The sequence below is a fragment of the Phalacrocorax carbo genome, chromosome 5 (genome assembly GCF_963921805.1).
Source record: "Phalacrocorax carbo chromosome 5, bPhaCar2.1, whole genome shotgun sequence".
Lineage (NCBI taxonomy): Eukaryota > Metazoa > Chordata > Aves > Suliformes > Phalacrocoracidae > Phalacrocorax > Phalacrocorax carbo.
The window spans coordinates 64,962,758-64,987,301 of NC_087517.1; the positions used below are offsets into that span (position 1 = coordinate 64,962,758).

General features: G+C 41.3%; 1 protein-coding gene across 1 annotated transcript in view; it reads left to right on the forward strand.

Annotated features, from left to right (window-relative positions):
• Positions 1-24,544, forward strand: part of LGR4 (leucine rich repeat containing G protein-coupled receptor 4) — an 81,585-nt gene that overhangs the window by 52,925 nt on the left and 4,116 nt on the right. The window contains exons 4-17 of the mRNA XM_064452833.1: positions 46-117; positions 11,623-11,838; positions 12,498-12,569; positions 13,873-13,941; positions 14,502-14,573; positions 14,660-14,731; positions 15,411-15,479; positions 15,893-15,964; positions 17,548-17,613; positions 18,683-18,754; positions 19,741-19,812; positions 20,114-20,239; positions 21,614-21,735; positions 22,343-22,417. Coding sequence (XP_064308903.1) covers positions 46-117; positions 11,623-11,838; positions 12,498-12,569; positions 13,873-13,941; positions 14,502-14,573; positions 14,660-14,731; positions 15,411-15,479; positions 15,893-15,964; positions 17,548-17,613; positions 18,683-18,754; positions 19,741-19,812; positions 20,114-20,239; positions 21,614-21,735; positions 22,343-22,417 — 1,247 coding nt within the window. The remainder of the gene's footprint in view (positions 1-45; positions 118-11,622; positions 11,839-12,497; positions 12,570-13,872; positions 13,942-14,501; positions 14,574-14,659; positions 14,732-15,410; positions 15,480-15,892; positions 15,965-17,547; positions 17,614-18,682; positions 18,755-19,740; positions 19,813-20,113; positions 20,240-21,613; positions 21,736-22,342; positions 22,418-24,544) is intronic.

Sequence of the window (24,544 nt, forward strand, 5' to 3'; positions counted from 1 at the left end):
ATTATTGTCAAATTCTGCTATACTAACACAGTGGATTTTTTACAGAACCCTACAGAACAACCAGCTGAAGACAATACCTAATGAGGCCATCAGAGGATTAAGCGGTTTACAGTCCTTGTAAGTTTTCTTACTTTGCCCCTGTTCTTGCTTTGTTCTCCGAGTTCCACTTTCAGTCACTTTGTACACATTTGCTTCATTCTATTGAGTTTTGAAGTATAATCATGTATGTGTAATAAGGTACCTGGACTTTCTGATATTGCAATTTCAACTGGAGCAAAGTTTCCCAAGTTCATAAGGAATTTTATTCATCATCTTTGGTGGGGTGACCCAAATCCAAAGCCTTTCAAAACCCAAACCCAGGTACAAGATTGCTATGTAAATGCAGCGGTGGTGGAGTTAAACATTTATCATCCTTCTTGCATGTCCTAAGGTGTTTAAGCAATTTTAAAATGTTGTGCAAAAATGAATCATGCGCAAGTCTTTTGTATCTGGAGGAGGGAAAGGGGTTTCTGGGAAGGAGTATTGCTTGAGACGTGCACAGTATTGGTTTTACTGGAAGGTGTTGAAATCACACAGACAGTTATGAACACCTCAGCCATTATTGCTGGTTGCTCATAAGATATTTCATACGTGCTTATACTATCTCATGGCTTATTATGTTTTATAAAGCATCTTAATCAGACCTTAATAGTTAGTTACAGCTCTCTAGGTGGTAGATGCTTATCACTTTGATGAGGAGGTGGAGGGGGGAAGGGCTTAAAAATTTTCCCTCCTTTCTGCTTACCTGCAGAGAAAGGGGAGGCAGATTATCTATTCCCTGTGTGCCAAAATTCAGGTTTCTGGCTGAAGATCCTGCTTCTTTCAGGGTTGCATCAGATTATGGAATAGTTTTGCCAAAAAAAAAAAATAAAAAAAATATCAGCTTTGCAAAATAGCTTTGCAAACTGTTGCGCAACTTTTGCAAAGGTGCTTTCTGCATTCCCTAAACTTGGATCTTGGCCACTGCCTTCTCATAGTTGCTGGGGTATTCCCGCCTTTTCCGTCTGAAGAAAGCACAGTAAGCAGCACGGGGCAGGATAAGATTGGCTGCAGACTGTCCCGCTGGGGAGCAGGAGTTGGTGCAACGCAGGGACGTGCCACCTCCCAGTGCAGCCAGGGACCTGCTTCTCTTGGGCCGCTTACCAGAGAGGACCTCCTGCCTGCGATGGGGAGCGTGGGAGGCGCACAGCTCACGGCAGCAGCGAGTTTCGATGCCACGAGTTGGCACGGACCGTTCCAGGTTTTTGGATCCAAGGGTAGGACGGAGGCAGGTTTACCTCTACGGCCATTTTGCAAGTGTAATGTCCACGTTTCCCTCGTGTTTTAGTGTGTGTATGTGGAAGAGGAGAACACCTTGGTCTGAGGGCCACGGTCTGCTTAGTGCAAATGCTATGTGTTGTAATAAAAGTCCTTCAAATTACATGATGTGAATAGCCCTTCAGTAATTATTTAAAAAAACAAACCAAAACTCCTTCCTGGATTCCAGCATTTCTGTGATGCCAAAAAAGAAACTACTTTAGTAAATGCTTTTGGTGTCTACAAATCATCTGTTTCATTTTTGATGAACGTGCTTTTTTCTCTACTTATTTACAGTAAAGTTTGTTCTCTAATTGAAGTTTAAAATATTAAATCTCCAGTTGCTCATTTGATGAGAGTTTTATGGGCAAAAGGGAAGGGACAAAATTAAGGGAGGAATAATGAATGTATAAATTAAGCCAGTATCTCTCTCATTTTTTAAATTCATACTTTTTAATATGAATGGAAATAAGATCATGTTAGAGCCGTTTAAAAAAATAAAGCAGACATTTTAGTAGTTGGAAAAAATCGTGGAATGATTATGTAATATTGTATAATGTAACCAGTATAATTACTTGACATAATATCATTGTAATTAAAATGTAATAGTAACAATTTAAAGTGTGGTGAGGTTTCCGTTTCTGGGAGCTTCATTGTTCATAGGCAAATGATAAACTCTGTCAATTTTAGAAAGGTGAGAAAGGAGGAAATCAGGTTAATAAGTAGCAAGCTAATTGTTACTTCTTTTTCTGAAGAAAACCAGATTGAGTTTCCAGAATAGCTGTTGGAAATATGGTGGGCACATCCAGTCTGGAAGCCAGCAGTGTCAGAAGCTTAGAAAGCTTTTTCTTTCTCAGGCGTGGATCAGGCTTTGGGTTGTCTCTCTCTGTTCCTGAGAGCCACAGCTGTCTGCATTGCGCGATCGCCGTCGTTTGTTACAACTGGCAGCAACTTGAGAATAAATTGGTTTTTGAGATAAGTGTAGTGAGAAATGTAAAGCATTTTCCTATGCACTTTGTTTACTTCACGAGAATGCGTTTCTGTCATTTTGGCAAATTTCAGGAAAACTTTCAGTTTTCCTCATAAAGTTAAAGTGTAGTCATGCATACCCCCCACTAATGTAGGGATTGCCTTCTGGCAAAGGAATGTAGACTGGTCTTCTGAATTTTGTGTATGAACATGGAAACGTAAGTGCCAACGTGCTGCTTTATTAATTTATGGGGGGGTTGGGGGAATGAAAAATAAATTGATTCCCCCCCAAGGAATTTGTGTCAAAAATGGATTTAAAGCTCCTGAGCTGCGGTGACCTTCTTCTAAAACAAACAACTCTTTGCAGAATATATGTTAGAAAACCTGCTTCTACCTTTTTAATATGTAATCTCCATCCAAAATCTGCAAGTTTAAACATCGCTTAACTGACTCTCTTGTTGGCAGTTTCCCAGTTTGCTCTGAAGTAGGCTTTAGGGGGATTTTTTCTTGGTGAAGACACAAATTACTTGCTCATAAAGCTGTAGTATATTGATAATCATTTGGTTTGCAACTCCTGTCAAACTATCCAATTTTTCTCTTAATGTGCTCCAATTTCTAGCTGCGTAGGAAGATGTTTGCCACGCTGTATGTATTAACAAGCCCAGTAAACATACATGGGTGGAAATAAAGATGGTGGTTGCAGGAGCTTCGTGATCTCTAATGTTTATATTATAGCTGGCGAGTAGCGAGCCTGGTTCAGAATACTGAACGACAGCTCTTTATTTTCTGTTTACACTGGATATTTTCCCAGCTCTGGCCTCCGAAAGAAAGTCAGAATAGAGTCCTTTTATTTATGGAGGTGAGATTTAGCAAAATGTAAGAGTTTTACCGAGTGGAAACTTGCTGTCTAGCGTTCCAGAAAAGCTAATCTGGCAGGGTGTATTCTCCCACTGCAAAATGCTGTGCTATCTGGCACCATGGGACTGCATACCGAGACAGAAGACGCTGGTTGCCCAGCTTGTGCCCACGGCTTTTGGTAGCAGAAGAACCTGACGGATAAGGAGCTTCACAAATGTCAACAATAGTCTTGATGCATTTCAATTACTGCAAAGCATCAACAGTGTATTTTTGCTATCACAGGGTGATGAAGTGGCGTACTTCGTACTTTAGGTCTGGAAATGGTGTCAGCGAGGTTTATTGGCGATCCAGGGGTCATAGGGAGAGGAAGCAGAGGTGGTAGAGCAGTGCACTGCTCCAGCAGCGTGTGCAGAGCCGGAACGGACTGGGAAGCCATTTCAGAGGGCCACTTGTCTTGGCATAAGAAGCACGTTGGACTGCGGTGACTTTTAGGGTTGTTTTTTTTAGGTAATACTGGTTATTTTGAGCTTCAGCTCGGAACGTTGGGGATTTGTAAAGTGGTTGTGTAACCTGCAGCAACTTCTAGGGTTGCTTGAATTCACCCCGGAAGCCCAGCTACATAAGAAGTTTACTTCATAGCACAGAATATTGTAGTACAATCCTCAGCATGGGACAAATACTGGGACTATGTTATTTAAACAAAGACTTTCAGATGCTTTGGAAGGGAGAACAGTGTTCCATTTAAACTCAAAAATCAAATTGCTGCTAATTTAGTGGGCATTTGCCATCAAATCCAGGAGTCATTTTTGAAAGGTTGTCGATAGCTGCTAATGTATCAGGAGTCAATTTATCATAACTGCAGTTCAGGAACCAGCGAGTTACTGTCCGTGCACATGTGCACGCATGCCCACGTGCAGGGAATGTTAGAGCGTTCTGCAGCAATAGTTCAAAGCACTGGCTCTACGCCGTTGTGCCAGATTCCCAAACCGTGGGTATTGGGACTGTGCCAGTGTGGTACTCGACTGCGATAGCTCCTGCCTTTCTCTTTGTGTGGGTGTTCACCTGAGCTGCAGGGTAAGTGTCCTCATGCATGTGGTCAGCAGTAATTTTCTGCGGTACCGGGTAGCAGTTCGGGCTCCCTCGCCTGGCCCGCTCGCAGCCTCTGCTGCAGGATCCCAACCAGTTCTACAGTCTGCCCTCCTGTCTCGGGGGGCTGGAGCAGGCTTGAGGCAGGATGCGGCAGGAGGCACGAACCTGCTGAACTGGAATGTGGTTGTATTTTCTGGGAGGGGGAATCGGCTTGGCGCAGGTAGAACAGACTGGGGTCCTAGTGTGGGACTGAGAGATATGAGAGCAAGATCTTGCTTTGCAGGGTAAAAACATACGGAAAAAAGGTGAGGACAGAGGATGGAGGTGTATTTCAGTCAGTCAGGACACATATTTAAAATGTGCTATAGCACATATCTGCTCTAGCCTTACTATTTTCTTATTTTGGGAAGGGTTCCTTACACAGATCAGGTTACATCTGTGTTTATAAAAAACCCAAACACCAAATCAAATCTAGAAACGTTCTGCTGGTACCATAATGAAACTGCACAGCTTGAAGCAGTAGTTCATGTTGGTGGCAATGATTTTAGTAATGAAACCATAAGGTGTCAGAAGGGAAGATCCCTGAATTTGGAGAGGACAATGCAAACACTGTCTTGTGTCAAAAAAATACACAGTTCTCTTCTAATTCAGCTATTTCTTTCACAAAGTGTGTGTTATGGCTTCTGTTGATAATTTTGTGACTCTGGATCACAGAGTTGAAGGACAGGGCTATCTGTAAGGAGAATCTTGTCTGGGGGACTGTGGAAGATGTTAATTAACAGCAAAGACTAGGTGAAGTTCAGAAGCATTATGTGTTCTTATATGTAGTATGCACCTGTAACGGTGAGGTGGTTTTTCACCTAGCCAACTTCTAATGGATCATCTTCTCCAGAGGTTTTTTAGTTCCCTGGTTCACTGTTATTAAATGGTTAAAGAGGACCAGCCTCAAGTGAGTCTGTGTTAAGCTATAGGATTAAGCTATGGGGAAGGGAGAAATTCATGCACAGTTTCTTTGTAACCTGGAAAAACAAAACAAACTTAAAAATGCTGAATATGCTTTTCTCCCTTGCATTTTTTTAGAGTAAAGAACATATAAGAGCATGTTAGTGATTAAAAATCTTTATATGTGAGCAGCTTAAATACACTGCTTCGTGAAGTTTACATACTTGCTGAATGACAATCTCATTTTTCTATGCCGTGTTCACTTTTAGAAGCTGTTCTGGTTTCCATGAAAGTGAGATATGGGTATTTCTTACGAGCTTCAGAAATCTCTGGGTTTTTTGTAACCTTATGGGTTTTTTTTACTGTCTGGACTTGCTTAAGGAATTGCTAAAGTTTAAATAAAAGTGGGGAAATTATTTAGAAGTGGAATGGTCAGGAACTTTACTGGATGGTGGAAGTTACCCAGCAAGTAGGTAGAGATCAGCTGAATCCTCTGTGGGTAATTTGCAGCAAACTGTGTGATCTCCGACTGGTACCATCTGAAACGTTTAAATGGAAGAACAGATACGCTGGCACATCCATACTGGTGGTTGAAATAGCTTTGGCATGTATCATTAGTTTCTGAGAGCTGCTGTAAATATGTCTTTGAGTAAAGCAAATCCTTGTATTGATGTTTCCACCACACAGGGCACAGAAAGCTGCCGCTTGATACAGTGAGCAAACGCGCTGAGTATTTTAAAGTACCTCTGTTGACATGGCGAGTTTATTGCCTTGCATTGTAGCAGAATTTCCTAGGTAGTAGCTTATCAGTACTCAACTTCAAAACCTAAAAATCTACTCCAGTGTTATTTGAATGATTTCTTTGTGGTTTTGAAGGAGCACTTTAAAGGGCAAAGTTCTTTAATGATTGCTGTTGAGCAGAAGTGGTTTAACACAAGTCGGGAGTGATTTTCCTTTTATTAACATCAACATTAAACTCTTGCTATTAGGACACGGTTGTTAAAATTTCCCAGTTGCTGAAGCCCAGAAGGCCAAGTGTGGTCACAGATGAGAGCTAGCGAGGCTGAGGTAGTAGCTGCAAACAAATCTGTGACTGTCCCCTCTTCCCATGCAAACAACGTTACCAAAATATGTGGCAGTACGTTCATAATGAATATTAGTACTAAGACAATGTTTATGAGATGTACCTCATTCACAACACCCAGGTGGGCTTCGTGGCAAGGAGCATGGCCGGCTCCTTGGGGCGCACCTACAGTGATGGCCACTGGCATGCTGTTGGTGGTTTGCCCTGGCAGAGCATAACATGCCTGGAGAGACTACAGGATGAGAGCAAAACCCAGGATTCCCCCCCCAACACCCACACATCCCCCCGCAAAGCTTTGTGCCCAGCTCTCCCCCTCGTGTTCCTGTTCGCTCTGGACCAGCTGGGATCACGCAGAGCTGCAGGTTTCGAAGCCTGGCTGCGGTGTGACCTTCCCTGTGTGGCCAAGGGATGCTTTGCCTTGCCTTCCCCCAAGTCCGGCGGGGAGGAGCCCTCACTGTGTAGCATCTGGCATCTCTTGGAGGATGGGAAAAGAATAAACGAGAGAAGTGGCACCGGAGGGACCCGGCAGCCGGAGGAGATGTGCAGGTGTGGTCCTGGAGGCCTCCCCGGTGCTACCCAGGAGGGATGCAGGCTGTAGGGAGCCTGCTCTAAGCAGTGCTGCTGGACGGCCCAAAGAGGGCCTTGGGTGTCCTTTCATTTTAACCTTTTTAACCCTGTAAGTAGATGCCATGCCCAGTAACAGTGCTGCTGTGCCTGCTTCATTGGCAACCACCTGCTTTTGTACGAGTGTCTGGCACAGCAGTGTCTGCCGTGGGTTGGCGTGGTGCAGGGGTGCTTCTGGGACCGCGGGAGGAGGGCGCTTGGCTTGATCCTGGGACATCCTGAAGAAATGAGGAGATTTGGTGATTTTTTTTCCTTTTCCTTAAGCTACCAAATGCTTCAGAAATTAATAACCTCCCCCCACACTGTAATGTATTAAAAAAGCTGGATGCGAAGCTGTGCCACTCTCGGGTATCCGCTCTCCGTACACCAATGTACTCCTGGCAGGCCTGGCCTGAGGTCTGTAGTGAGAAGCTTTAAGAAAATTTGAAAAATACTGGAGTCGGAATGGTAATTTTGTGTGTGTTTATATTACTATACAAATACAAAAAAATCTTATAGATGCATGTGTTACACTTTGGAACCTGTACTCATTTGAATTGAGGTAGGAGTTCATATTACCTTCATGGTTTCCTTAAAGTTGAGTTAATTGTTTGAAGACCTTTAAGTTGCTATGTTCTTTACTTCTTTTAACAATACGTCAAATACTGATATAAGAGCTGCTGAAAATATAGGTTTCTATCATCCATCTGCTCTTTCTTCTTGTCAAGTTGGAGTTTGTGTGAGAAGGGAACCTGACAGGTAATAAAAGTGAAGATGACAGCTCTGCAAGTGAACTCTGAATTTATAGACTAAAAGTAAAGGCCTCTCACAAGCCAGTGCCTATGGGGAAGCTGGAATTGGAGTAGCTTCTGAAAGATTAAGGAATTTAGGTACATGCTGCAAGCTCTAATTTAAAGAACATAGTCTTATCTTTAACACTTTAATGGAAAAGGACAGTCTTTGTAAAAGTTCAGCCCAAGTCAAGAATATTACTTGTACTTTGCTAGTTGTTAGAGCTAGTGAATGCTCCCTTATCCCATCTTAAAGGAAAAGGTGTGGTCCTTACTTGTAATATTTTGTGAAAGTTGTCAAATATTTTAGGTTTGCTGTTCAGTTGTTTCACAAAGTACTCAGTCATGTGTACTTCACATTAAATAGAAGTGTTTCAGCTGTGTTTTGTGCATTGAACACAATGTGGATAAGCTTTGACTGTTTGGAAGAGGAAAAAAAACCAACAAACTGTGGCACATCAGGCTTACGCCAGGCGGCGTGAAGGAACATAAAACATGGGGATGAAACAGAAGTGGCCGAAGTAGCTAAAAATAAGTCTTGAGGTATGACAACTAATAACAGAAAGCCAGCACCAATAAATATTATTTGTGTAATCATAAAAATACTCACTTTGGTTCTTTTGATGCTGTGCTTGTTCCTATAACATTGTAAATCACAGGTTTTGCCTTCAAAACTGTAAATCAACTCTCTTCTTGGTATATATGTTGGCCTCTGGGAGAACCTTGGGCTAGTGCAGTGATCTTCAGACTTGGGCATCGGGAAGTCGCTCTGCAAATGGGGAGTGAGGGAGACGCAACTAGTCACAGCAAGATGTCCTGTCTTTCTGCTTGACTTTGGCTTTATGGTTTGGCATCGCTAATTACTTTCAGCTCTGTTCAGATATCCCCTTTAGGATGATGCCAAATGTTTGCAAAGAAGTGACAGAGAGCCAGAAAAGCACCCTCTTTCACCTTCCAAACCTCCCTGCTCAGTGACAACGGTGGGTGGGGGTGGTCGTTTCCCCCTCAGTTTCCCTGCTGTGGGCAGGAGATGATGAACATGACATTAGTTTTAGCTGCAGTTACTTGCGTACTCAATCCATCTGTGCTGGGGGATGGAGGTCTCGGCAAAGCAAGCTAGGGATGAAGGGTCCGTCATCTGCTCTGTGAACCTCTCTATTCTCCCTGTCTGAGAGTTCGACTCCCTGTCCATCCTCCTTCTGCCCATCTGCTTTAACCCTGGCAGAGGAGGAGCAGGGCTTGGGGCTTCCATGTGTGTTTTTGTTTTCCGAAGTCTGCTTGAATAAACGGAATTTAGCAATGAGCAGGGTGAAAGTACAAACATAGGCGTAGACAAGTAGTCACAAGGGCTGAGGCCTGCCTCTCGAGTGTGCTGCTTTGCTTTAGAAAAAAAAAAAAAAGGTGGTGGGAGGGGAGAGGCAGGGAGAAATTAGTTGAAGAGAAGACTCGGATATGTTTATTCCCCTAGAAAATAATTCTTTTGATCTTCAGGGAGGTGTGTGAATTTAAGAGAGAGAAGAAAGACAGGTAATTTCTAGGTTTTTTTTTTTTTTCTTTCTTTCTGAAACACAGCCGCAGGCTTTTTTCCTTACCCCCTCTTATTTTTTGTCTTTATTATCATCAGACAATTAATTTTTCTGAAACGTTCCAGTCTCAGTGCAGCCTAAAACCATTCAAACAGAATAGCGTACACACCTGTCAGACCATGGGGCAAATGATAAGGGGATGCCAGTATATGAACCGTAGGAATTAGCTCTTTGATGTACAGCTTTAGAGCTAATGGCACCTCACTCACCTTGGGAGAGAGCCTTTAACTGCAGACAGTTTTCTAAGTTCCCACTTACATTGGTGTATTTGTTACCTGATTTGATGTATTTCTTGACTTTTTATTACATGAAAAGTCAGCTGCTGACTTTTTGTTCCTAATAATTGGAAATATTTAAACCACGTACACCGCAGCAACAAAACTCTCCTTCACAGAAATAGGTGAAGTGCATTAATTCTTGACCAATCTTGTCTTCTCCCTTTGAGTTCAGCATGTCCTTTAAGTGTTGGGGTCCAGAAGCGCTTTCACTGCTATTTAAGTTGTCATGACTGTGCCCAGTGACAGTCGCAGTCACTTGGCCCACTCTGCCAGCCAGAGAGGGACGCGATGAACGGCTGGAGGCAATGACTTCTTAAACTAACCCAGCTAGACTTTCAAGAGCATGTCTGATCATGGCTTTAGAAACACAGCAAATGCTTAATATAACTCAAACCTGTGCTGATTTGTATCGTAATGAACACTGGTGCTAATGGAGGAGCGTATACGTGTGTTGTCTCCCCAGACAGCAGCATACATACCATGTCTGGTACACCAGTCATTTCAAAGCAGTTATGCAAGGTGTTTTCTTCCATGTTTGCAGCGAAGTCACCACAGGTCAGCTGTGTGTTGACCTAGAGAAGACAGCCTCTAGGTCAAGGGACAGTCAAACATTGCCTGTTGCTCTCAGCCCTGTGCTGGCTTGGATCTGTTACAGTCCACTTTTGTCGTCTCATGGGCTATCACAGCTGACCTTTCCGCTCATCACCTTGGAAAGAATAACGCTTTGTTGATGTTTTGCTGCTTCCTGGGTCATCCCTTGCTGCTGCCCATTCCTGGGGCTTCTGTCTGTGTAAATCCAAGCGTAAGCTTTTAGTATGGGTGGTGTTCCCCTTTCGTCCCCAGTGCGGCTGGTTATGTGGTATAGCATAGACGAACTTGAAGCGGTCCCTGTCTGTGCCTTTTGCCTGCCCTGGTTGCCAGCGATGCTGTCCAAGTAACTTCGCCGCTAATGTAGGAAGATGAAAAAATAAACTGGGTCAGAGCATATTGCATGAGAAAGAAGCACGTGTTCTTTTGCATGAGAGTTTCTGTTATTGCTGCCAGAGATATCAGACAAGAAGTGCAGTATCAAGTTTGCCAGCTGTCATGGATAGGGATTGTAGGTGAGACTCTGACAGTAACACCTGCGCCTCCTGTCGAGAGGGCTTCACATCTGGAGTTGGAGCGGAGGACGTGCATTTTGGCCTCCTAGGTTTCCAGGTGTGGAGCCCTTTTTCTGATGCTTTGAAACCTGAAGAAGCTGTGAAACCCAATAGCATAGGTGAGCCAGTAGCTGTAGCAGAAGTAACTGTCGCACGTGTTTTGACTCTCTGTGTGAAAGAGAGCTAAGTCGCTTTCCACGTGTTACTACTGCTAATGTTTGCAGTCAGAGTGCATTTGGGGAAAAAGTTCATTTGGACAAATCCAGTAATGTACAATAGTCAACAGTGCTAACGTGCTATTTTGCATTCATTTTGCGGAGCATGCTAGGACGGATCAGGTGCAAGAGTGACAGAAATCTCTCTTTCAGTCAATGATAAAATGTTTTATTTGCCAGTACGATTCATAACTGACTTCATTCAAGAACTGCCTTTAATCATCCTGTTCTCTAAAGCAGTCGCTTAAGGTGTGTAGTAGTACCACAAAACAAAGCGTATAGCAGTATATGAGGCTATCGACAATGTAGCTGTAGGGATAATCAGTTCAAATGAGTAAATGCCTCTGTGATCTTTGATGCACTATCAAACTACCATTTTAAAGACTTATCCCAGTATTAGTAGCTGGGGAGGTTTGTAGGGAGAGCTGTCTCTAAAGTTACCAATTCAGTTTGTTAGGCTGGTTATAAGCATATGAATTTGTTAAAATGTTGTATTAAAAAAGTCTGAGAAGAAATTTTTATGAAGCTTTCTTTTACGGGATCTTCATTTGCCTTGTAAGGGTGTTCATGCATCATTCAGTAAACCTTCAAACTTTCTGATACGAAATTATTTCAGTAAAGCATATTTAAGCTTAAAAAAAATATTGGTAAGTAATAGGACTTTAATCAACGTTTTTACATACCTGTAGTGTGTGAGTTTACTATGTGAATTCTTTCTGTTCTGATGTAGGCGTTTAGATGCTAACCATATTACCGCCATACCAGAAGACAGTTTTGAGGGTCTGGTGCAGTTGCGTCACCTTTGGTTGGACGACAACAGTTTGACAGAAGTTCCCATCTACCCGCTCAGCAATCTCCCCTCTCTGCAGGCGCTAACGCTGGCTCTTAACAAAATAACGCACATTCCTGACTACGCATTTACAAACCTTTCAAGTCTTGTTGTTCTGTGAGTATTTGTAACTGTGTTTCATAGGTCGCTTTGATTCTCTTCTCGGTTACAGTTTGATTAAGCTAGGGTGGCACTGGAAATGGTATTTTGCTATGTTTTAGCTCCGTTGTCTAGTAACAGCCTATACCACCAACACGAGATGATACCACGTCTATTTAGACAACCTGCTGCAGGTTTGCCAAAGGCTTTCTCCTAAACAGAAAGTCAAATGGGCTACGGGTAGTGAGATTGCCACATGTTTTCCTGGCGGCTCATTTTAGTAATGAATATTTCAAACCAATGGTTGTCAGAGAAAGCTTTCAGAGACATTAAAAGAAGAAAATGCCACAGACCTGTTTCTGTGTAGTCTTAAATTTCTCTAAGGAATAATATGAAAAAGTAGTTTGATTTATAAGTTTAAATCATACTTTCATCACACTTCTGGATAGCGAGTAAAGGTTTAAAATAGGTTGTCTTGACTGTGGGCAATCTATTGTAGTCCCATGTGGGGTGAAATATTTCTGTTTAGAAGTGAAAGACATTTTTCTGCATAAATCCACCACCCCATGTAGTGCTTCTTCTAAACCATTTGACTGTCTTGATTTCATAGAAATATTTGCTAATTTGTTAATGCGTATGAAATCATTCACTCATTTTCATACTTCTTTGTTTTTTAGACATCTTCATAATAATAAAATAAAAACTATTGGAAAACACTGCTTCGATGGGTTAGACAACCTCGAAACCTTGTAAGTATGCTTAAAGTAATTAATTGTTCAGTGTTTGTCTCGTTCCCAGCCTAATCAAGGTTACTTTACCAGATTGGTGAAGATTTTTGCAAATAAGGCATGTGTGCACAGCACAACACATACCAATGACACAGGTCCAGCGCAGGTTTTGGAACTGAAGGCTAGTATCATTGCAGTGCTCCACCAAAACTAATTAACTGTGTTGAGAAGCAGGTAAATATTAGCCGGGGTGAAATGTCACACTGGGTGATGTGGCTCTAATGTTCCTAGCCCTGATCTAACTGGCGTATCTTTGCATAGCACTCCACTGAGTAGGTGGGTGTAACACAAGTGTCTGAGTGGCCCTGTGCGTGATAAGGGACAAATATTTGTTTCTCAGATTTACTGTAGGATTGAACATACTTAAGATACGCTACCAAAACTGTTGTGTGACGATAGGAGGTTTCTCAGACGGCCCCAGCGGGCTGTTTCTCCACTGCTCCTCCATTACTGGGTGGGCACCACTGCCTGCCAAGGAGGCTGTCACTCTCACATCCCTGCAGCTCCTGAACTGATCCTTTGCAGGCTGGTAGAAAACAGGCCAGCTTCTGGTTCCCAGCCTCTCATACAAGAGATGCACCCAAGTCCGCTTCAAATACTGGCAAATATTAAGATGAGGGACTGGTTTATCTGAAACAGTGAGCCTTATGTTCCTTCGGACAGAAACAGGGGATGAGGTGGGGAGCATCGCTTTCCCCTCGCCCTATTTCTGTCGTCCCCACTGACAATTCATACTGCCCCCAGAACAGTGTGGCCACAGTAATGAGATTTTCCTCTGCTTCCATTCAATATTCATAGCTGGCTTTGCTACAAGGTCTGCTATTACCTAATGGCTTATTTACTGTTTATTTTAATAAAACCTGAAAGAAAAGTTTTCATAGTAAGCTAATAAAGAGTAGTCATTTGTACCTACCTTTTTTTTTTTTTAAACTTTGAAATCTTAGTTCATTTCCATGTAAATTCTGATGAGGAACAATCTGAGTTGTTGAAAAATACTAAGCTTTGCTGTAAGGCAATGTCATCTGACTTAATATGAATAATCCTCTGGATAATATTAAATATCTTACCTAATTTATTAGCTGGTTATAAAGCATGTACAACATCAGAAGACTTAAATCTAAGTTAAAAATCAAGTTATTCTATGGTCTAGTTAAAGATGTTCTAAGGACTTTTTACTTTCATTGAACTGTATTAAAGAAAAATGATTTAACAACTCATGATCTCTATTAATAATTTTATCATTTTCATGCTTTGTTTCTTCTAGGGATTTAAATTATAATAACATGGTAGAGTTCCCTGAAGCCATAAAAGCACTCCCAAGTCTAAAGGAGTTGTGAGTATTACTTATTCTCCCTTTTCACCAGTTTTCTTTCTCCTTTCCATAACTAAAAAGTTAAAAGAAATTCCGCATTTAGGAATGCTTGTCTTATTATGCAGCGACCTAGATCAGATTAAGTTGTGCTAAGTGATGCTATAATTAAAGGAAAATGTAGTCATCAGTAGAGGGGGGAGCCTCTTGAAAATAATTTTGGAGTTATATAGGCAAGCAATTTATTCAGGAGAACCATTAGCATAGGTCTCCATCATGAGCTGGTTTTGGCCTCCAGTAGAAGAATTAAGTATTCACTGATGACACATGTTCTCCTTGTCCCCCCTCGCCCCGTAAAAGGGGAGGAAGAAGAGGGAAAGCACAGGATCATGTTTTGGACAGAACAGTTTTTAATGAGATCATGCCTTCAAAGTTACTCCTACAGTTTGACTTACTCCTGTTTAACTACAGTCCTGGTTTTGGCAGGATTGGGAATTGAGTAGGTGTGAAGAAAACGACTATTGGTTGAATCAACTAGCAGTATATTTTTAAATGATGGTTTTCTTCTTTGCTAATAACTTTAGGGGATTTCACAGTAACTACATTTCCATAATTCCTGATGGTGCATTTGCAGGAAACCCCCTTCTAAAAACGATGTAAGTAATTTTCATGCATCTATTTTTAGTCTTTAGCAGACAGTGACTCTAAGAACAGCGATTGAAACGTGTTTTTCATTTCCCAGACATTTGTATGATAATCCTTTGTCTTTTGTGGGGAACTCAGCATTTCAGAATCTGTCAGATCTGCATTCCCTGTAAGTATCATCTCCACTATATAGTACAGTCAATGGATATGAAATGTCGTGGCTAGGAACTCAAAATAACTACATTTTCTGACTGCCTTTTACTTTATAATTTTTTTGCAGTAAGCTGTTATAAACATTGCTGTTGTTGGGAATATCCAGTTTCTTAAGAAGCTCTAGTAAATATGCTCTACAACTTTTTTTTTTTTTAATCTTCATTACCTTGCATAAGACACATAACCTCAGGCCAAATGCTCAGGTTCTTACTTAAACAAACTGCAATATGTCCTAGGTGGTTTTTGAACAGGGATGTACATTGTGAGAATGTTTTGCAGGTTAGTGCATGCATGCTCTCAAAAGATACCAGTTCTGGGGGTGGCGAGAAAGCAAAATGGAGTGATGCTTCAAACTTTGAACTACAAACTGCCTAAGAGTTTATGCCCTTGTCATCCACATATTGATACAACTCTTCCCAGCTTGATGAATGCCAGGTGTTTGCTAATGGAGGAGTAATTTATTAAGCAAATTACTAGTATAAGCAGCAGCAAAAAGACTATCTTCATGTGTAAAATCTAAACAAAAGCAATAAAGATGTTAGAATGTCTCCTTAGTGAAAGTCCTGATAGCAGGATTGAATGTCACAGTTCTTTGTGTAATAGTTTACAGCTAATTTTTGTGGGGATTTTTTTAGGGTCATTCGGGGTGCCAGCATGGTACAGTGGTTTCCTAATTTGACAGGAACCGTTAATCTGGAGAGTTTGTAAGTATCTTCTACAGACATAATTTCCAATTACTTCTTGCATTTGCCTCTTGCGAAGTGGTTGAAATATGATTAGTGGATATGGAGAGCAGCTGGATATATGCTCTCTTCCTCTCAATAATGTCATTATATAGCTTTCCTTGCTGTCACACCTGGGTGCCTCTTAATTTTTTTTTTTAATAGGGTAAGCTGACAACAGCCTATGAAAAGGTCATTGACACTAACTCCCCTCTCACAAACCTGAAAAATAGAAAAGTTGGCCTCTTCCAAAAAGTAAAAATAAAAATTGGTGGGTGAATCTAGCACCCCGATAGCTGAGACACCATCCTTATTCCGCTCTTGCATATGCTTGTTATGCCATCTACCATCAACAATGCAAACATTCATACATGGGTTGTTTTGTTTTTTCACAGAACTCTAACAGGGACCAAGATAAACAGTATTCCTGATAATTTATGCCAAGAGCAGAAGGTGCTACGAACTTTGTAAGTATACACATTGTGCTCCTATTTCTGTCTGCATCAGAATGTTTTAAAAGAAACTTAAATCTAATTTATAGCAAAAGTATTACTTAGAATTGCTCATCCTAGTAGTTCTGTCAGACTACAGGTTGTAAAACTGATCCTGGTTTCTTGGTTCTTCAAATCAAGATTCATGGCAGAGTTGATGTAATGCCTTATATTCCTGAAACAGGGTCCCCTTTATAGGGGGACACTGTATTTCTTTCATATTTTATGAGAGATATGTAAGGTGGTGCTGCAGAGCAGTCTTTGCGTCTTCAAATTCACTCTGCCACCATTCATTCTTAACACAACAGTACCCATCTACATTCAGAGGGTAAGGAGGAGTTCAGTTATAGCGCTTTGACTTTATGTTGGGGAACACAGGAGAGAACATCAGAAACCAAGAGAAATGAAGATGAGGATTAGGAAGAGGATAGTAATACAAAGGCAAGACAGAAAAAGCAGTAAGGGTGTATTAAGATAAATGCAAAAAAACCACCAAACTGGAAAATGAAACCACTGTGGGGAAGAGGCAAAGCCGTGTTTACAAAGGATACATGGAGGAAAAATGGGAACAAAAGCAAGTGCTGAAAAATGGAGGAGAAAAATATGTTCTGTTTTAGAGAAGAAAAACTAGGGAAAAAGAATGACGAAGCAGTATTTATTTTCAAATGGCAGATTATCTTTTGAACAGAAATTTAAAGATTGCTTGCAAGTTTCTAGTCTCTTTTGCCACGTAGTATCACAGGGAAATCTGAACTTCCCCAACGTGCTAAATAAAAATTTGCACCAAATACCTGAGTTGCATACCATCTATCGAGTTTATTCTAAAAAAGCAGATTAACAATAACCCCTTTTAGATTACAACTCTCAGAATTCAGGGAATTTTTACAGTATGGTTTTGGGGTATGCATATTTCCAGATGAAGAGCTGGAAGCAGTGCCTATAGAATCAAAAACGTTGTTTGGGAGGGATCTCAGCTGCTAAAGCCACTGCAAAGGCATGGCCTGTTTCTCCATTACTTTTCAATTACAGAACACTAGTTTCAGTTGTTAACATTTGCCAAATAGAGAGTTTGGGGATTAATTTTTTTAATGCTTGCTTGCTTTACATCACTGGTTGAATATTTCAGGGAAGTGTAAAAAAAAAAAAATTGTTCACCAAATCAAGACAAAAAGGGGAAGAGAGATAGAAATGTAGTTTTTAAAAGGGTTACGTGGATAGAGTGAATAAAAGGCAATGAATCAATGTTTTTACAGTTATATAGATAGCCTTATTTCTGCTATTCACTGACTGCTGCAAGCTTGACATTGCACTTATGTGTCCTTCTGTGGTTTTGGGTGTATATAATATGTATAATCTAATTGGAGCTAGTTAGGGTGACTATGGAGAGATCACACTGTGACTCCATTCAGCGTTTTCTCTAAACTGCCCTTAGTTTTTCCGCAGAACGTTACTAACAGGAAGACACTTCTGCCAATCCATTTAATGGTTACAAGTGATGAGAATGTTTTGATTAGAAAACAGTTGAACTAAGCACCTTTCTCCCATTTTCTGTCTTGAAGGGACTTGTCTTATAACAATATAAAGGACCTCCCAAGCTTTAAGGGCTGCCATTCCTTGGAAGAAATGTAAGTAGAACTACATGTTGTTTATTACCCCCTTAGTATGCTGAGTCCGAGTCTCTAGAAACTTTTGCTTCGTGTTTGATCATAAGTTTCTGAGATTAAGGACAGAGAGAGAGATTGTGACCATCTCACGTGAGGAGTGTGCTGGGCAGAGAATTCAACCACTTATGTTTTCCTCAATTAGCTAAAGTTTAATTGTTCCTATGGCACAAAAAAGAATGAAGGACATCTTAATACTGCATTTCATAGTAGTATTGCCATATGCATAAATGGCATGAACGTTTATGGTTTTTCCTTCGTACCTCTTACCTCTTCCACTCATCTTCAGTTCCCTCCAACCATCAGCCTATGCTTGTGTAAAATGTTTTTTCCTCTAGTCCCTCTAAGACACATTCAAAACTCATTGGCTTTTCCTTACTTCATTGCTTTAAAGCTTAAGCAGAATTTTCAGACCCTACACAATTTTTCTGCCTGCGTATGTTCCTACTTTTTCTACTGCTTGCAAGCTTCTTTCCCCTTAACCAGCGTGGGGCTAATAGACTTCTCACAGGCCTTTGCTGTTAGGCTTTTGGACGTCTTCAGGCTCATTGTAGACATGATTCATTGTAAAGGGAGCTAGTGAACTGGAAGTATAATTTGCCCATTAGCTCTTCTCAACACTTTCCTTTTATAAATCCGTATTTCAAGAAGTGAAAGTGCACCCAGCGTAAGAATAGGGCCTAAAGATTCCTTCAGAATTAAGTAGATGTGTTTTAAATCTCAGTGTGACTCTTCAAAGTTGACAAAGTGTTACTTTTAGCTTGGAAATAATTCAGTGTACACTTAACAGTCTCTTCTGAATTAAATGAATTGGGATTGGGCAGAGGTGACACGAAAGAGCTTCATGGTTGTATTAACATGGCTAATGCGAAGTGCAGAGCAGATACTTAAGCAGTTTGCCTACAAGGGGAATGAGAAAAATCTTGCCTTTGGTAAGGCTAAATCTATGTATTAGCAGGCACCGAGCTATCCCTTGGTTTGAAGTCAGCCCGGTTTGCCAATAAAGTTCTGTTTCTGCTTCTTCACTTTGCAGTTCCTTACAGCATAATCAAATTCATGAAATCACAAAGGATACCTTTCAAGGACTGTCCTCCCTCCGTATCCTGTAAGTGTGTGTAGCTAAATACCGACTAAAACAAGATAATGTGGTTGATTCCCATGTAAACGGATGTCGGGGTTTGGTGTTATGAATATGATTGATGGCAAAAGGCCAGGTATGCTGGATCTTAAGGTGAAGCAAACTATGTACAAGAGAGATTAGCAGCAGCCAGTTTCAGTCCTGCTCTTCCTATTCTCCATTTTGTTTTTCTAGCCTATAAAGATATTTTTATATATATATATGTTCATATATATATGTTCATATATATGTATGTATATATGGAGATTTAAAAATGAGATTATTTTTCCGCTATTTTGCATTTCATTACTACTATATTGTTCTATTATATAGTATTTATTGGAGAGATCCTATCTGTTTTCCTCAGGAGGATCAGACCAGTAAACAAAATTATCCCCTCCCCTTACATCTCTAGCTCTATGAAGATTATATAGGAACATTGAAATTATCAGGAAAATAAAAATCCACAAATTGACAGGTGTTTTAAAAGGAATGTCATCATATAAGTCATGGTGGTCCAGGAGCTGGATCTGGATTTTGAAATCCAGCACAGCAGATGCCCTTCTGCTAGTTCTTTTGTTGTCTTCCCGACCCCTGCCGACGTGCCCTGCTGCAGCCGCGGTTGTCACCGAAGGGATTGTCCTGGCACCTTCAGCCTGGGCATGGGTAGTGCCAGAGCTGGGCTCTGCCTTGGGAGCACAGGCTGAGCTGCCAGCAAAAGGAAGGGGAAGGGGGCAGGAATGGGAGATGGATTCTGCTTTGGGGGTGAGGCGAAGCGGGATACAGCTGCCTTACCAAGGGATTTGGCTGCTACTGCGCCTGGCTCACTGGGGAGACAGGGGAGATGGGAGTGTCGTTTGGCTGTTCTGTCAAAGGCATCGTGTATTTGCCACCCTAGCTTTTTTCTCAGCACAGTGGCTGTTACAAAGTGTTGATGAAACTGCTAAAATAATCTCATCTGGCATTCATTGCAGTGACCTCAGTAGAAATCGGATCCATCAGATCCATGAGGAAGCTTTCGCCACTGTTGGAGCTATTGTTAACCTGTAAGTAGGCTATTCTGTGCAGCAACCTCCTCTCTCTATGATTAAACTGCTGAGAGAGTGGATGTTTTTAGCTTAAAACTGGTATGTGCCTGTCATGTTTCATCTCTGGAGATCACAAAACCTTTCACTAGCTGAACGTATGCAGGGCAGACTTCTTTAAAGTGCCAGCTGCACTGACAGGCATTTGCTAGGCCACAGCCTCGGCGTGAGACTGAAAAAGCCTTCCTACTCCAATGAAGCATATGCTGTAGGATCTTCAAGCTTACTTTGTTGTAACGCTGTCTTAATACTCACATTTCAGAGACCTAAGTTTCAATGAACTCACTTCAGTTCCGACGGAAGGATTGAGTGGACTGAACCAGCTTAAACTTGCAGGCAATTCTGAGTTGAAAGAAGCTTTGGCAGCAAAGAACTTTGCAAAGCTCCGGTACGTTGGTAGATAACACACAGAGTGCCTCTCTTATTTTGACAGTAACAACCACGTGAGAATAAATGAAGCCAGTTTAGATAATAGTCATGACAAATGATCTGCTGAGTCCTGTAGGGCCTAATGTTGGCATATATAAAAGAGCATCTGACTGTTCTGGTATAGAAGCCATTTGCAGACAATTTTCTTGGAACGTTTTATATTTTTCCTTCATGTTTCAGGCAAATATCATCTGACTTTGGAGTAGTGGTTTGGGTGGATTCCATTTGTTATTGAACTGAGCGCATTTGTCTTTCAGAGCGTGGAAAATGGGAGCACACATGCAGGTGTCTGATTTCATAATCACCACGCGTTATACATATGCTGTTTGTTCTTGGAGGCAATGATAAGAGTAACAGTAATCATTCAAATGGAACCCGGTACTGATTTCAGTGGGAGTGGATCAGACAGTGATTAACTGCTTTGCATTCTCAATGATCGTTCTGCACATTAATATTTCAGTCCTCAAGAAGCAGTTAGAAATAGTTTCCCATATAGTCTGATGGAGAAAATGGAGATGAAGATACTGTTAATCTGTCTAAGGCCAGCAAAGGAATCTGTGTTAGGCCTCCGCAGTCCCATGGAAACAGCAGATTGGGTTTTAGGTTTTGATCTGTGTTTGAGAACTAATGCGTTGTGGGGTCCTTTAGGCTGATATACCTCCTAAATATTTACAAGAACAGAATTCAGGGACAATACTATGGATGGTTGATACTGTTGCCTTGAATCAGGAAAATTAGCTGGTCTGCTATTATTTCATTGTTTATGTGGACTTTTTAAAACTCTGTATGCTGCTGTACTTCTTCTCTACCAGGATTAATAGCGTGCACCATTTCTGCCAAACATACAAAAAGACAATAGCAAAAAAAAAAAATTCTTATTTTGGGGCCACGAAATGAATATTGAAAAGGGAAGATACATTTTTAACACCGTGGTCATCTGGGAATTAACTTTCTTAGGAAACAGTTACTCTTTAATTAACTTCATGAATTGGTTTTCAGTTTAATTCGTACAGCAACACCACAAACACTGATCAGAATTTGTTTTGTATATGGAATAGAAAGAGCAGTAAAGAGAGCTAAACATCACAGATTTCTCTCTGTGCTCCTTGCAGCAGACAAGACTTGGGTGCATCACCTGTCCTTTATCGCAGTGCAGAAGTTCATCAGAAATGGTTACAACCGATCCAATTTGAAATAGCTTTTTATTAGCAACCGTGACAAACAGAAGCCTCGGTTTTTAGCACTGAATTGTGCCACTTAAATATTTTTAGTAGATAGTAATCTTAACTCAGATGACGATGGGTCACACTCTGTTGTTCTGCCTGTATTTCAGGTCACTCTCTGTACCATATGCTTACCAGTGCTGTGCATTTTGGGGTTGTGATTCTTATTTAAACTCTAACGCTGAAGATTCCAGTCACCAAGATCAAGGTACCTTGACGGACCGTGAGAAGGGTAAGTGTTTCATTGTACTAAACCAGCAGTAATATTTTGGGCCAGACAAGACTGAATAACAGCGTATGTTGTCTTTGAATAAGGAAATTTGGAAAATGTAAATCATTACAGGGATACAAAAGCTGTCTCTGAAAGTGCTTAGTGGCTGCTTACAGATAGGCATTGCCTACAGATTTGCCTGTTCAAGGGAAAAAATAATTTTTAAAAAATATTCTAAACTGTCAGTATTGTTTCTGTCATTTTCTGCCAGCATGAAAATGTTTTATGGTTCACAGTATTTCAGCCTTCCTGTTCAGAAGTGGCTTGTCCTTCCACTGTCTGCTTCAAGGCCCATAGATCTTTCCCTGGTGATGAAAGATGTTGCTGCTTTGTCATAAAGCATTGTGAGTGGCTGGGACAGGCAGTAGTAACTCATGCTGCTGCAGCGATTTCCAACCTTACGTCGTGGCAAACCAGAACATCTCCACTTGTTAAAGGCTTGAACATTGGTGGAGTGTTAGGCCTTTGATCTTTCAAAGGACTACTTCCATCCTAGGCAGCTTGACTGCATTTCACTTTTTCTTTCCTTCCTACAACTAACCTGTTTTTCATTTTTACTTGGATACAGCTGATGCAGATGTTCTAAGAAATGAGGAAAATGAGGAATTGGGACAGACTATTATTCACTGTACACCAGCAACAGGTAAATCTTATAATGTGCTTTAGCCACATTGCGAACTTCAGGCGCAGTGTTATGCAAATAGCTGCCTGCAGAATTACATGTTTTGTTCCTCGTCATTCTGTACACAGAAGATTAAATTCTACAATGCTTGGGTGAAACTTCATTTGATGTCAGTGTTGTTTTGGCTGAGCAATCACAAAGATTTACCTGAGCTTTAGACATACCAGCACTATATTGGAGGAGTAAGCATAAACAGAACGTACAAGACTAATACTTTTATTTGGAGCTTGCTGAGTTTAACGCACTGCTCCGTAATTCTGCGTTACTCTTGCCAAAGAGACGTCTGTGGAGCAGACTGTATGAATGCTTATCTGTTTCAGTGAGAATTCAGCCTGTGCTTTAAAAGCTCAACTCAAATTGCTGTCATTGGTGGTTTTAACTAAGCCTGATGTCTTTGGGGGAGAGAGGAGGAGGAACGCTCACATGATCTGTTCCCCAGCCCTGCTATAGCCACATTAATTGACAGTAAAGGGCTGTTAGAAGTAGCTGGAGCAGGCAGTAGCATCTTAAACTGCTACAGATATTTGTGCAATGAGAAGTGCTACTGGCATACCAGAACTACTCCGATTCAGGCTTGAACAGTCCAGGAGTGTTGAAAGTCTTTGATCTTGCAAACAAATATTTTCATTCTAGGCAGCTTCGTTGCTGCCCTTCTGCTTATCTTCCTCGTACTGTGAACTTCCACACGTGGTTCCACTCAGCTCCTAAAGCGCTTGCTGTGGTGGTGCATCCTACTTTCTTGCCTTTGCCATGGGCTCTCCAGAGGATTCCTTTTGTACGTCTTGTACCCTCCTATTCGCATAACCAGGAACACATAGATAGGGGGAACCAAATGCTTCCAGTGAAGTTACTTCTGGATGAACAGGGATTTCCCAAGTCTCCTTCATTCTCTTTTCCTAAACTGGTGTTTTATGTCCATTACAGAAATCTGTTTGCTCTTCATCTTTTGGGCTAGCTCCAGCTTCAATATGTAGAATATCACAAGGATTCCTTGATCACGGCCAAAAAAAATTGTGGCCAGCAAGTCAAATATGTTATTAATATAACTGTACGTGATCTGAGAATTCATTTGACCAATGCTGCTTATTTGCTTTTGATCTCCTGTTCACAGAGTGAGAATTCAGATGGTTACATGGGTTAAATCTTTAAAGTCTTTAGCTCTCCCTTTTTGCCCATGCCAGAGATGCTGTAGCTCTAAAACAAATTAAGAGCTTGTTTTACAAGTTCACAGTTTGCCTTGTTTTTCACCACTCCCTCCCATACTAACAACTTGTTTTCTATGCCATGCTGTCGTCTGGTCATAAGTAGGACACTCCACCCACCATGTAAGTTCTGAATCATTGCTCATCTCGTAGATCCACTTTCCACTTTGCCTAATGGCAGGAATGGATTGCTGAACAGTGGCGTTCAAGCAGCATAGCACTGAAAGCTGCGAAACTCACTCTTCTGAGCATGACTTTCTCCCTTTGGGCTGGGAATATCAGTGTGAGAGGAGGGTAACTTTTAACTCCAAGGATAGTTAGACCTTGGGAGAAAGACAGGAAAGTGTGGTGGGTTTTGTTTGACTGAAGATACCTCACCGTACAGCTGCTAGAAAACAGGCTTCAGATTGATTTTGGAAGCACAGCATTGACATTTTAAGTTTCCTAAGTAGGAAGTTGTTTTTATTTTTAAGTAGATTCAGCTTAGCAGGTATTGTTGTGTCACATGAATGTGCTGTACAAATAATTGTTCTGGTAAGGATGTCTTACTCGGGAATACCTGCAAAAAAAGGGATTTTACTGGTGCAATAATCCAGTTGGCACCAGAAATGAAGCCTGCTTGTTTAAACAAACAAAAAGATTCTTTTTCGACTTGTCAGTTCAGTAATTTCTAGAAGTTGCTTTAGGCCTTGGGAGGTTTTTGCGCTGACATTTAATTGTTCTCCGCAGTTGCTCCAGCCCGCATTAGGGGTGGGTTGTGCTTACCTCTCACCTGCCTCAAGGGAGGGCATGAGCCGCGCCGAGCCAGGAGTCACGGGCTGAATCTGGCTCAGAAGCTCCAGCCCGAGGTGGTAGCACAGCTTGGCATTTTTCTGCTCTGCCTTCG